The 13063-nt window shown below is 56.1% G+C and overlaps 2 protein-coding genes across 7 annotated transcripts in view; both read left to right on the forward strand.

The window, feature by feature from the left end:
* Positions 1-10888, forward strand: part of LOC109319431 (phosphofurin acidic cluster sorting protein 2-like) — a 34832-nt gene extending 23944 nt beyond the window's left edge. For 3 of the 6 annotated variants that reach the window (XM_019548986.1, XM_019548987.1, XM_019548988.1), the window contains exons 14-23: positions 1344-1450; positions 2405-2559; positions 2772-2882; positions 3024-3126; positions 5351-5393; positions 5599-5641; positions 6214-6355; positions 8239-8462; positions 8631-8744; positions 9024-10888. In XM_019548986.1, coding sequence (XP_019404531.1) covers positions 1344-1450; positions 2405-2559; positions 2772-2882; positions 3024-3126; positions 5351-5393; positions 5599-5641; positions 6214-6355; positions 8239-8462; positions 8631-8744; positions 9024-9139 — 1158 coding nt within the window. In that variant the 3' untranslated portion in view covers positions 9140-10888. Of the gene's footprint in view, positions 1-1343; positions 1451-2404; positions 2560-2711; positions 3127-4661; positions 4695-5350; positions 5394-5598; positions 5642-6213; positions 6356-8238; positions 8463-8630; positions 8745-8783; positions 8935-9023 lie in introns of all 6 variants that reach the window. The other 3 variants (XM_019548983.1, XM_019548985.1, XM_019548984.1) reach the window with 3 other exon arrangements.
* Positions 1-13063, forward strand: part of PPP2R5D (protein phosphatase 2 regulatory subunit B'delta) — a 1176261-nt gene that overhangs the window by 420594 nt on the left and 742604 nt on the right. The window lies entirely within an intron of this gene.

Raw genomic sequence — 13063 nt, forward strand, 5'->3', positions numbered from 1 at the left:
GTTGCTTTATTAGCCGCAGCATCGCATTGCTGCAAAAGTTACTACTAGAACAGAGGTTCATTTACCTTGGAGTAAGTCATATGGTATGGTCAGTGCAGCTGTAAGTCCAGGAAAGCCTGAGAAAGCAGTGACCTAGCTGCTAATTGAAGCCTACAGTGGGTGCGCCTGGAGATTGGGTAGCCATGGCTGAACCTCTCTGCCAGGACCGTGGGATGACTCAGCAGTGCCCAGGCCAGTGGCCTCACTGCACTGCCCTGTCAGACTCCCAGCTGGACATGAGTGAACCAGCAGCAGTCTTTGCCAAGAAAAACTGTTCCTTTCTCATCCGCTAGAATTCTTTGAGGGGGTTCCCAGACCTCTGGCAAAAGGGTGACCTTAGATTTATTTTGTATTTGACTGTATTTGTTTTTGTATTTTGGGAAGGTAGGTAATTATGGGTAACAGGCAAGGCTTTCCTCAACCCTCACCCCCAGCTGAAGAGCAGCAAAACAAGCAGGAAGAAATGATCAGGTCTTCATCTGGAAAGGGGTGGCCAGGATGTGGGTGAGGACCTCTGCTCCCCCACTGTGTCTCCATCAAATATTTTTTATCTGGTTGCAACAAACCAGCCAAGTAAGCACAGCACAAATACTGGATGAGATCTCCCTTGGGTTGCCCAAGAATTCAAATGAGGAGGTTGTACCTGAGCACTCATTGTGCAAACAAGAGAAGCCAGAGAGTGAAATACAGTGCGATAGTTTCCTTTTAGCATCGACCTAGAGAAGGGAATGGTCAAAGAGGTGGCAAAACCTACATATGAGGCAGTTATTTAGGTGAGTCAGGACTGAAGACCTGGCTCTGGAAGGGCCTACCCAAGATGGTGAATGGGCAGACAGGGTTTGGTTCACCATTGTACAAAGTAATGCACCTGGAAAGGCTGCATCTCTCCTCACTTGGATGAAAGGGGAGCAAATTGCAAACTCATCCAAGGAACTCCTTCCCTCCTCCAGAGAAGCCAGCCTCAGGTTGCCAGAGAGCTGGGACCTATGCCACGTGGTTGGGCTCCTTGTCAATGGTGTCCACAGCACCAGCACCAGCTTAGGATGTCAGGTTCCCAGGATGATTATTGCTAGGCTGGGCATGGGGCTGTGGACAGGAGGGACAGGTAATTATGTGAGGATATCCTGCAGGGGCTGGCAGGGGCACCGTGTTTGAGCCCATCCAGGCTGAGTTTTTGTGCACATCCCTGGGAGGCTCTGTGGGGCCCAGTTGTCCAACACAGCAGTGAGGGGACCCAGAGCATGGTATGGCATACCAGGAGCTCATGACTAGCTCTTGCCTTCTCTCTGGCTTTGTGTTGATAGTACGTGAGTGAGCAGCTGCAGCCACACAAGCAGCCCGTCGTCTCCACCTGCTCCATGGCAGATGTCCAGGCTGCCTTCAACACTATTGTTGCTCGCATCCAGAGATAGTGAGTAGAACCCAAGACAGGCCTAGCACCTGTGGTGGGGAGAGTCGATGACCTGGCCTTGGGGAAGGAGCCTGCCTTAGTAGGGTGGAGGCCTGGCCCTGTTTGCTGCGATTTGCTTGATCCATTTTTCAGGAAAAGAGTAAGCTTCTGCTCCTGGCCTGGGTAGGCAAGGTGTGGCTGCCAGCCCGAACCCCAGAGAGGTGCCAAGGCCTGGCAGCCTCCACAAGTCAGCTTCTGAAATGCCACCTGCACCAGGTGCCCCACCCCCTACTCCCACCCCACCGCCAGCGAAGCACTGCTGTGGGTCTGGAGGAATTAGAGCAGAAGCAAATGGTGCAGTGACCAGGCGGGAGGCAGGATGTGGGTGGGGCTGGTGAGTAGATGCAGGACTGGGTCCCTAACATATAGGTTGGGAGCTGGGGTGAGCAGCTTGTGCACAGCTTGGTAGGATGTTAAGCCTGAACCCTGCTGATGATCGTATCGGTCTCTGGCTATTAAATGCTAGTTTCTGGCCTGCACAGGGTAATTTTGAGGCGAAGCAGCTGGGTTATGAGTGGATGTGAAGATGTACATGGCTGAGTTAGGAGTGCACAAAGGCAGGTTCTAGTGAGATGCAGAGCCCCATGGCTGTGCTCAGGGTCTGGGCTCCTTCCCACTGCCTGGCCATGGAGTTTGACATCATGCAAGCCAAAGAACTCCAAGCTGTGCCTTGGTAGCCACCCTGCACCATAGCCCATGCAGGAGTCAGGGAGTAGCAATGCTGTGGCTGTGCATGAGAGCTGTGTGGGCAGGGACCACAGCTGTGTGGGCAGCTGTCAGTGAAGGGATGAGGGACCTGCCCATCTGGAAGCAGGCCCCTGAGTGTGGAGTATGCCATCCCCTGTATTGGAGTAGGGGGTAAGCCTGGCCCTGGCTTTGCTCTGAGTCTCTCAGGGGTTTCTCTTCCTTCGGCAGCTGTAACTGTAACTCCCACATGCCTCCCCCAGTCAAGGTGGTCGTGGCAGGAGATCAGAGCTACTTGAGTGTGGTCCTACGCTTCTTTGTGGAGCAGCTGGCCAGCAAGACCCCTGACTGGCTCAACTACCTCCGCTTCCTCCTGGTGCCGCTGGGTAAGAGCCAGCCCCAGCACTGGGATCACCCCCTTCTCCCAGCTCCAAGGGCCCCATCCCCTCTCTCAGCCTGAGCTGTTCAGGGATTTGGGGAAGGGCCTTCTGGAACCCTTCAAACCAGGTGCAAAGGTGGGGCCTCTGTATGTATACAGGCCCTGCTTCCAGCTACTGCCCGCTCCTGCTCTCTCACCATCACCTCCTTCTCCTTCCAGGCTCCCATCCCCTGGCCAAATACCTGGCATCTGTGGATAGTAAGTACAATGCCCTCTTTCTGGACACAGCCTGGAGAGAGCTGTTCAGTAAAGTCGAGGCCCCCAGCTCAGGTAAGTGGCAGGAAGGGCAGGAGCTGCCTGTGGGAAGTGTCAGCTCAAAGTGGGGAGGGAGGTTGGCAGTGCCTAGGGTGGACAAAGGCTACAGGCTGAGTAAACTGCTTGCTGTGCTCTCATCTCTGCTTATTTTCCTAGACACTGTGGATATTCCAGGCCGAGTTGCCCAGTTCATTGCAGGGGCCAGCCTCTCTCACCAGCTGCCCATTTCAGAGGCCATGCTGACTTACAAGCAGAAGAGGTGAGTGCTGAGTCTGAGCACTGGGCCCCTCTACCAGTGTTGTCACAGAGGTCAGGAAACACCTGAGCTCTCTCCTGTGTTCTGGGGCACACACGTGTCCAGCCAGGCTCCCCCTGGACAGATTACAGGGCTCCTGCCATGCCATGCATTACTGTTGTTGACCATGCACCTCAGGTTATTGCAATGCCTCAGGTTGCTCATGACACTTCCAGCTGTTGCACTGGCTAGGGATTGCAGAGGAGAGCTGCAGGCCAGAATGGGCAGTCCCCTGCACCTTGCTGTGCTCCAGCCTGCTTCCCCCTTGTGCCCCTGGAGCCCAGCCAACTGGTGTTGCCCCCAGAGAGCAGAGGGCTTCTTTCTCTGCTAGGCTTGAGCAGTGAATACAGCACAGCAGGACCTGCACTCCCCTACTTGAGGGACTTCTCACTTCAGTGATGGAGGAAGAAGAGGAGGGCAAAATCTTCTTGAGAGAAGAGCAGCCACCGGGATAAATTAACTTCCCTAAAGAGTGGGAGACATGGCAGGGAGCAGTGAGAGGAACCCCAGGGGCTGTGTGCAGATCTGATTAAAATTGGGTACATATGCCAAGGCTGGCAGCAGGGTCCATCTCTGGAGGGGGCTGGTCATAAGGAAAAGGGAAGTTCATTTTGCCCAATGGCTGCTCTTCTCTCAAGAAGATATTAACCTCCTCTTCTTCCTCCCCTTGTGCTGGGCTTTCTCCCCCATGTCCCCAGCCCAGAGGTTCATGTGCTGTTGCAGGGCAGGGAGCCCACTGGCTGTGAACCAGCTTTGTTCCCTGCAGAGGATCTCAGAATTTTGCCATCACCTTTTCCCTGTCAGTACAGAACATGGGCAGGGACAGGGAAGTTGCAGCTGCCTGGGCACCAGCTCCCAGCCTGGGACTTGGACTTCCTAGACGCTGCTGAGCATTGTGATCTCTGTGGGGGGGGTGGAGGAGATGCTGAGCATCATGGCTGTTGGGAAAAGAACCACAAAGCAGTACACCTGTTTGTCTCCAGAGAAACCCAAGGCTAGAATATCTGGGACTGTGGGGAAGGAGTGAGATACAGAGAGCTGTGGTAGGGGGCATAGGGCAAGCAATGGCGGGGGCCAGTATGTCAGGATTTAAGGCTATTGGTAAAGCTGTGTGCAAGAGGCAGAGGGAGTTCCTAGGGCTGGGACAGGGTAGGGGCCATTGGTCACGATGGAGTGGCACTGACACAGCTGTTGTTTAAAGGAACCCCACTACCTCCAGCCCCCAAACAGATGACTGGGCAGTGCCACAGGCCTGTCTTCCCTCCACCCCCCGTATCTTTTCCAGAAGCAGCACAGAGACTGGTATGAATAGTGTCCTCACCCCACCCTGGGAAACAGTGACTTGGACATTGGGTCCTGCCCTGGTTGGGGCTGGGCACAGGGGTCTCTCAGCATATGGGCCAGAACTGGGGGCTAGGCAGCTCCTGCTGGGGGTCTCTAATGACTTGTGTTCCAGCAGCACTTTCATCTCTCCCTTCTCTTGGTTTCTGGCATTCAAGGAAGAGAAGTCTCTATTTTGATTTTTATATCAGGTACTGGTGTGTAGCTCACTGCATTGGTGCCTCATTCTGTGTGTCTGTCCAGCCTGTTTCTGTGTCTGGGAGAAAACCCCCGGGCCTGGCTGCTACAGCAGGCCCCTCCCAGGACCAGAGCAGAGCCCCCTTCTGCCCCCAGCACCCTGGTTGCATGTATTCTCCCTGTGGAAGGGAGACTTGCCTCTTCAGCCCCTGCCCAGTGCTGCATGCCCCACCTGCCTCCTCCCATATCCTGTATGTCCCTGTGCTGCAGTGTTGTGGGGAGGTGGGGGGGGGCTGTGCTGTGCAGGGAAGAGGGACCTGTCCTGATGCCTAGGGGCAGGGTGGGTCTAGCCTGCCCCCTTCAGGGCTCAGGGCAGGACTGTTGTGAGCCCTGAGGTGGCACGTGTCATCCTCACCATGCTCTGTTTCATGCCACACAAGCCCCAGTGCTCTGCTTCCTCTGCTGGGCTGGTGGCCACAGGGACTTTTCTCACCCACCTTGCTGTCCTGCAGAATAGTTCCTCAGCTGCCTAATGAGGGGGGAGCTGGCTGTGCCCCACAGGCCTGTGTCCATGCCCAAATATGGCCCTCCTGGCTCCAGAGGCCAAGAGGAGCCCTCTGGTCCCTGCAGCAAGTCACAGCTTTTAACCCTCATCTCTCCCCTCGCACAGCCCGGACGAGGACTCCTGCCAGAAGTTTGTGCCATTCGTGGGGGTGAGTGTTTGGAGTGGGGAGGGGAGGCTTTGGCCATGGCAAAGGCTCTGCACCCATTGGAGGTCCAACCCCACCCCTGCCAAGTTCTCAGTGGCAGGCAGTGGTGGGTAGTAAGCTGCAAGCAGAAAGCTGCACAACAGAATTTGGGAGATGGGGCCAGCAGGGCTCCAACTGTGGAAGGGCTCTGATGTGTCTCTCTCCTTAGGTGGTGAAGGTGGGGCTTGTGGAACAGTCCTTCAGTGCCTCAGGTGAGACAGCCTACCACCTTGGAGGCTGGGTATGGCCCTGGGCTCCCACACAGCACCTGTGCCAGGATGGCCATGGCTCTCAGCTCAGGGGCAGGAGGTCCTCCTCAGGGGATGAGTGATGGACTTGAGAGACCCAAACAGGCTGGGACTGCCTGGGCAGCATGGTAGATAACTCTTTTGACAGCACACAAACTCTGCAGCCTTGGGCTGCCCAGGGGTGCCCTGGCAGACCCCCACATGCCACTCACTGCAGTGCAGTGATTCATGGCTCTGGGGCTGTGCACCCAGTTGTGCTGTACTGGGTTGGCATCACCATTCCACCCTGCAGCCAGCCATGGCAGCACTGGGGAAAGGGCTGCAGGTCTGCACTTAGCCTCATTCCTAGTGAGCGAGCAGCTGGTGCTAGACAGCAGCCCCCTTGCCACCTGGAGACATGCACATGCCATGCCCCTCCTTGCCCCAGGGAGCTGTGAGAGCACCCCATGCTCCCTTCCCTCCCCCAGCAGTGGGCAGGCAGACCCCTGTTTCTGTCCCTTGTCCTTTAACTGGCTACTATGTTTCATCCATGCTAGTGGACTCTGATGATGCCACCATCTGCACCACTTCCCTCCTGAGCTCTGGTACACCATCAGGTGGAAGCACCGTATACAGCAAGGAGGCCGTTGGCACCCCACCGCCTTCTCCGTCCGTCAGTAGCAGCCTCTCAGGGACTGGGTAAGGCTCTGCACTGGGTGCTGAGGGCCAGACTCTGGGGAGATGATGCTGTGCCATGACCAAATCAGGGGCCTAATAGTAATGGCCTTCCCAGGCCACCATATCCAGGCCCCTGTGATCACAGAAAACTGACCAAGGTGCTTCCCTGCTGAAGGAGAAGTGTTCAGCTCCTACGCTGCTGTGTCATGCTGGAGGGGAGGGGGGTGGCGGCAGTGCAGTACAACAGATGGGCAGGAAGATAGGGGAGCAAGAGCTCTTTGCCGCAAGGCTGTGGTTGCTTCCAGGGTGCACTCTATGCCCCAGTTCGCTGTTGCTGTAGGCCTGCTACCAGGTCAGTGCCTGGGTGCAGGGGAGAGCTGTACCATGGCTAGCCAGGGTTGCCTGTGTAGTGAGCACCAGTACCACGTTGCTCCCACATTTGGGACAGCTTGAGTCGGAGAACTGTGCTGGCTGCATGGCACATGAAGGAGAGCAGAGCGTGCAGTCCCTTGGGGAGTGGGGCTGTGTGCTCTGCTTAAAGTCATGCCTCCCTCAGTGCAGGGTGCAACCCCATGCCCCCTTTATCCTACTGAGCAGCGCCCAACCTTGGCCCTGAATGCCAACAGGCCCCACAGCTGCTGTCCTTCCTTCCTTTCTGCTTCAGGACTTCCCCATCTTCAGGAGTTTCCTCTACCTTCCTATGCTTCTCCTGCTCCCCCAGAAAACTCCTCCCCACTGCGATGGGTAGCTGCACTCTGGGGCTGGTGCCAAGCCCTCAGAGTGGATTCACCAGGCTGGCTTCAGGCATAGGCTTACAGCTGTGCAGTGTTCACACCCTGCCTCATGGGCTAGCAGGAATCCCTGCAGCTGCAGGATTCATAAGATACTGTACATGTATTTACTCAAATCTAAGATGAGGTGTTGTGTTTCCCCCCCGCCCCCAATAAGTCTGAGGGGGGAAAATCCTCTTAATTTGCTTACAAAGTGGAGGGGGCCAGTTCTGTGGCACTAACTCAGGTCTTGTGCCAGACCCACAGCAGCTTCCTGCCATTCCCATCCTCCTTCCCCCAGTTTCTCTCTGCAGCTTCTGTTCCCTGCGCCCCTCTACCCCCTTCCCTCCACTTACTGTCAGGTGCAGCTCAGGGTCTGGCTCAGGTTGGATTCCTTCTTGGGCAGAGAGTGCAGGGAAACTCCATGCCCTGCCTGGCCAATCAGCAGTGCAAGTGCCTCTCCATGGTCCTGCAAGGACTACACTTCCTCATGCTGTGCTCTGTGACCTGGCAAGGTACGGAGCCCGAGCAGCGTCTCACAGTAAGGAAGGGGAAGAGGTAGAGGCAGAGACTGGGGGGAGTTGGGGTAAGGGGTACAGATTGTGGGAAGTGGGGTGGCACAGATGGTGAGGATCTGGGGATGGGGTGGTGTAGGTGGCAGGGGGGACAGGAAGGCTGCAAGTGAAATAAATGGGAGTAGAGGGCAAGGGGTGCTACCTGACACCCCCTGACCCCCAACCACTGCTTTCCTTGCTGTAGGAGTGATGGAGGATGGATTTAGGACAAGCTTTCAATAATTAGATTCTGTACCTTGAAAATTGTAACAAATGTATACATTTTCTATATATAGCATCTAATTATTGTGGGGTCATCTTAAATTCATGGTCAACTTAGCTTTGAGTAAATACAGTAAATAGAGGCACCAGGGTGAGGCTAGCAGCTGGCCCCTGAGGGCCACAGCAGGGGTCAACAGCTGCTGGGGGATGGGTGTCAGACAGGGCATGATACCACCCGGGACACTGAGGAACAGTGTGGTCGCTGGGGGGGCAGGAAGTGGAAGCCCTGAGCTGCTGGTGTAAGTGAGGCCACATGGTCATGGTGTCTTTGCCCTCTCTGCCCCCTTCACCTCACCAGGTCCCTGAGCCCTGGGGTGGAGGTAATGGGCCTGCAGGTCGATTACTGGACAACTCAAGGGCCTGAGAAGAAAAAGGAGGGAGAGAAGCGGGAGACAGGCATGAAGAACACGCTGAAGAGCAACTTCCGTTCACTGCAGGTCAGCCGCCTGCCCAGCACTGGGGAGCCGGCGCCGCCCACCACCATGGCCATGACCGTGGTCACCAAGGAGAAGAACAAGAAAGGTAACAGCTGCCAAGGGCCAGCACAGCAGTGAGGCAGGACCTCTTTTTCTCCACCCAGGGCAGTAGCATTGCTCTGTTGGGTCCCAGCTGCTGGGAAAGATTAGAGCAGAGCAGGAAGGCAGGTGCCTTCACCCAGTCAGTGTCTGGGGATGTGCTTTCTCTTGGCAGTGATGTTCCTGAGTAAGAAACCAAAAGAGAAGGACCTAGAGCCCAAAAGCCAGGTGATTGAAGGGATCACGCGTCTGATCTGCACTGCCAAACACCAGAACACTATGCTGCGAGGTAAGGGTTGGGGGGGCCTCATAATGCACTTTCACCCAGCTTCTTCTGCAGCTGGTACCAAGGCCATGGCACCAGGCAAGGAGGCCACTGCCGCTGCCCCTGCCTCTGCCCTTGGTGCCACAACAGCTGAAGCAGCTGAGTGAAAGCATCCCCTTGCTGTGCATGTGCTGGGCCTTCAGGCTGACTCAGTGTGAGCGTGCAGCCCCTGCCATGAGATAGCTGAGGGATGGGGGGAACAGCACAGTCTGTGCCCCAGCTGAGCTAGACCCTCCCTCTCAGTTTCTATCGATGGCGTGGAGTGGAACGACGTGAAGTTTTTCCAGCTTGCAGCACAGTGGCCAACACACGTCAAGTATCTCCCCGTGGGCATCTTCGGCTACATGAAGAGTGCATGAGGTGGCACAGCAGCCAAGAGGACTCTACTGAGCAGGGCCAGAGTGGGGAGCAAACCCTTTTCCTTTCCCTTCCCCTCCCACCAGGCACCGTAGGAGCTGCCTCCTGCCAGCATAGGCTGGCTGCAAGTGTGGCCCATTCCCCATTCTCCAGGTGACACATCTCTCTACATGTACACCCTTGAGGCTTTTTAATGTGATGCTGTGGCAGGTGAAACGGTATCAGGCAGCTTCCAGTAACAGCCAGAAATCTGAGCCTGTCCCCTCCCATTACAAGGGCGTAATAGCGCCCCTGCCCTGGGGTAGGGATAGGGGCTAGGAACTGCCACAGAGACCAATGCTGCAGTGCTACTGAGGACCTAGGCAAGAGGAGCCCTGCTGCCTACCGAGGTGCACAAGTGCAGGTTAGAGGAGCCCCTATATCCTGTTATCTAAGAAACCTGCCCTCTCCCCCCACCCTGCTGGGCCACCGAGGCTAGATGGCCTCCTCTGCATGAGTGTTTTGAGCCACGGAGGCCAAGGGGCTGGGGCGGGGAGCTGGGGGAAGAGATGCAAGCTGTGCTCCACAGGAACACTCGTCCCATAGCAGAAATGGCTGGCAGCACCAGTCAGGTTACAGGAGGGACACTAGGCAAGGGATCTCTTCCCCTGCAATCAGCTTTTCCTGGGTGGTTGTGGCTGGGGGCAGTGGACAGATGGCAAGACTCAGCTTTGTGCCCCAGCTGGCATTTTAAGTGAGCAGCATTCCTCAGGCTGAGAGGCAAGAACTCACCCTGCAAACAACAGCAAGAGGCCCCCACTACTCCTCTAAAGCCCTGTGGCACGAAAGAGGCAGGTGGGCTGAGCAAAGTAGAAGACAGCAGGAGCTGCACAAAGGGCATAGGGCAAGGCAAGGCAAGGACAGGGTCAGTCAATGTCACCTTGTGGGCAGGCAGTGCCCCTACCCTGGTGTCAAGCATGTGTGGTGTTTGTGGTTGTGCTGTGCTGCCACGTTCTCTTGCAGTGTTGGAGGCTGCTTCTTGCACTATCTTGTACTCTTGACTCCTCTCCAAGCCTGTAAGTGGCTGATGAAGGCTCAGTCACTATGCTCCTTATGTGTCCCTCCCATCCCCCCACTTCCTCCCCACCCCCGCCCACTTTAGGAAACATCTTACCCAGAGACCGCAGAAGACTCTAGCACTTTACCATGCCCAGCCAGTGCAAGCTCAAGTAACAGCTTTCCACTGCCATGTCTGCTGCTGGCCCACCCGCCCTGCCCAGTCACTCCCACTGCTGGGGGCAACCATCAAGTACTGCAGTGGATTAGTAAGACCTTACAGCCACAACCCAGGGATAAGAGCTGCAGAGGTGTGGCATCTACGTGAGGGCCAGGGGCAAGGAAGTCTTGTGCACATTGGTATTGGTGGGGGGTTGGAAAGCTCTTCCCAGAGTAGAGCAGCTTCTTTGGACCGCCTGCAGCAGCTAACATATCCCTCCCCCAAGGGAATCACAGCATTCCTGCTGGGGCCTGGGGCCTGGAGGGTGAGGTGAGCAGGCTGTGTGGCCAGGCCAAACCCTGGGAGCTGAAGTCTCCTGAGCTGCAAAGGCTGTCCCTGACTGAACTCAAGAGACCTAAACTGTGGGGCAGTGCTGCCCGCGGGACAGGACGACAGCGGGTTACCCCCCCCCTTTTTTACAAGATTCTATTTTTTTTAACTTTATTGTATGTTTGCTTTTCTGGATTCATTTTAATAAATTAATGCTGGTACCGTGCTCAGAGTATAAGCAGCATGTGCAAGCTGGGCCCTTCCATGGGATAGGGAGTTATGTGAACAGCTCTCTGCCCCCAGCACCAGTACTGGGCCCCAGGCTCTTCAGCAAGTATGCAGAACTGACGTGGACCATGGCCAGGAGTTCACTGCTTGTCACCTTAGGCTCCAAGAGCCAAAGTGAGATCTGGCAATGGACTGCCTGCTCCCCACATCCCCAAGGGTCTTGGCAAGATACTAGGGGCACTGATGAACCCAGGCTGAGTTTCAGGTTGTGTCAAAGCCTTCCACTGACCCTGTGCAAGGCTGGTGGCCAAGGCTGCCCCCTTTCCAACTGGCTCATACTCTTGCTGTATATGTTGCCATTCTTCACTTGTAGGGGGCAAGGCAAAAATCCATTAATTGAGTACTGCTGAACCCCACAGCTCCTGCTGCTGGCATGAAGCTCCTTTGAGCCAGGCCTAAGACTGGTTACCAACTCTGCCACGGGGAGGAGCAGGGACTCCTGCACAGACTGGCACACACAGCTGGACCATATAATTCAGTTCTTTTATTTAAATTAAAAATCTGGAGTCCTTAGGAATCGTGTCAGAATCCATGGGCAGTGCCTGGGGCCAAGGCCGAGTTGCTGCTCCATGCCCAAGGTGTTTGTGGCTCCCAGATGCCCAGGACTGCAGAACCAATGCACCAAAACCTAGCAATTGCCATGCCACCAGAACAAGCAGCACAGCTATGCAGACAGGCATGTGGCCTCAGTGCCAGCCCAGCCCATATGCACAGCCCTGTACCTTTTCTACCTAAATGTGGAGAAGGTTTGTCTCTTCTCAGCAGAGGCTGCGCTTGGCACCTTCTTGATCTCCACGGTCTGGAAGGTGACATGGGGCTGGCAATGAGGGGATGGGGTTGGCAGGGGCTCTGTGGAGATGTACTCCAGGAGCTGGGGCCTGTCCTCCAGGCGCCGGATGTAGCCCTGGTTCAGCAGGTGCAGGATGCATGACAGCACGTCTGTGCTGCTGCAGCAGAAGCTCAGGAACTTTGGAGTTGCCCCAACTTCCCGCTTCTGACAGGTATCAATCACCTACGGCAATGGGAGAGAAAGCCAGGAGTTGCTTCTGACCCTGACAGGAAACAGAACAGCCAGGCCCAGCAGCCCCTTCTCCATACCCTGAACACAAGGTTATCGATGTGCAGCTGCTTCTCCCCCTTCAAGATCTGGACAATGAGGCAGCAGATGATGTTCCTCTTCCTTGCCAGGGTGCTTCCCTCATCCTCCTTCACGTTCAGGTACGTCTGCCTGGGCAGCAGCCACAGGTGCTGGCCAGAGCCCCGCAACAGGGCTGCCTCGTTCAGCTGCAGGACCCCTGCAACAGAGACATGCACAGGCCAAGGTTAGCAGTACTTGTGGACTGGACCTCCATCCCCACTCAGCTCAGAGACCTCAGCCCAACTTCATCCACCCCACAAGCCCCAGGCTGTAACCCACTTGGGAAGTCCAGCCCCAGTACCAGGCTCTCCATATGCATGCTACAGGCCCAGCCCCAGGCCCCCTGCAGACACACTCTTGCCTGGCCACACACCCTGCACAGGTACCAGGCACTTCAGTCCCTCATATGGCAACTGGCTGCTGCACACCAACCCTGCAAAACACACATCTCCTTGGGTCTCCCCCCAGTGCTGCCCATCCATACTCACCCCCAGAAGGGTGGCTCTGAGTCAGAATCCCATCCCTGTCTGTCAGGGGCTTCAGCGCATGGTTCACCAGGACCGGAGACAGCCCCGTGGCCTCTACCAGGGTTTCCACAGCAACCTCCTGGAACAAAGGAGATGGGGCCAAGTAGTGCAAGGTGTGGGGAGCAGGTGGTAGAGGGCCAAGGCTGCAAGAGGCAGCCACATTTCCTACCACATCGTCTCCTCAAGGAAGGAGAAAGGACAGCAATGCCCCAGCACGAACTGTGAAGGGTCAGGAAGAGGCAACCAGAGCAAGGACAGGCTTCATGCCTTGAAGCAGGAAGATGGGATCTATCCAAAGCTGAGAGACTGGCGTTTCCTGCACTGTGGGGCTAGACAGGGTGAGTCTGCCCCAAGGAAGGGGTGAAGGGAAGCTGTCCCAAGGAAGCTGGACCCAGAGGAGAAGGCAGCACTGCTCTGCGGGAGTGGCAGGGGTGACAGAGGTTGATAC

Source organism: Crocodylus porosus, unplaced genomic scaffold (assembly GCF_001723895.1).
Source record: "Crocodylus porosus isolate Cpor-Errol unplaced genomic scaffold, CroPor_comp1, whole genome shotgun sequence".
Classification (NCBI taxonomy): domain Eukaryota; kingdom Metazoa; phylum Chordata; order Crocodylia; family Crocodylidae; genus Crocodylus; species Crocodylus porosus.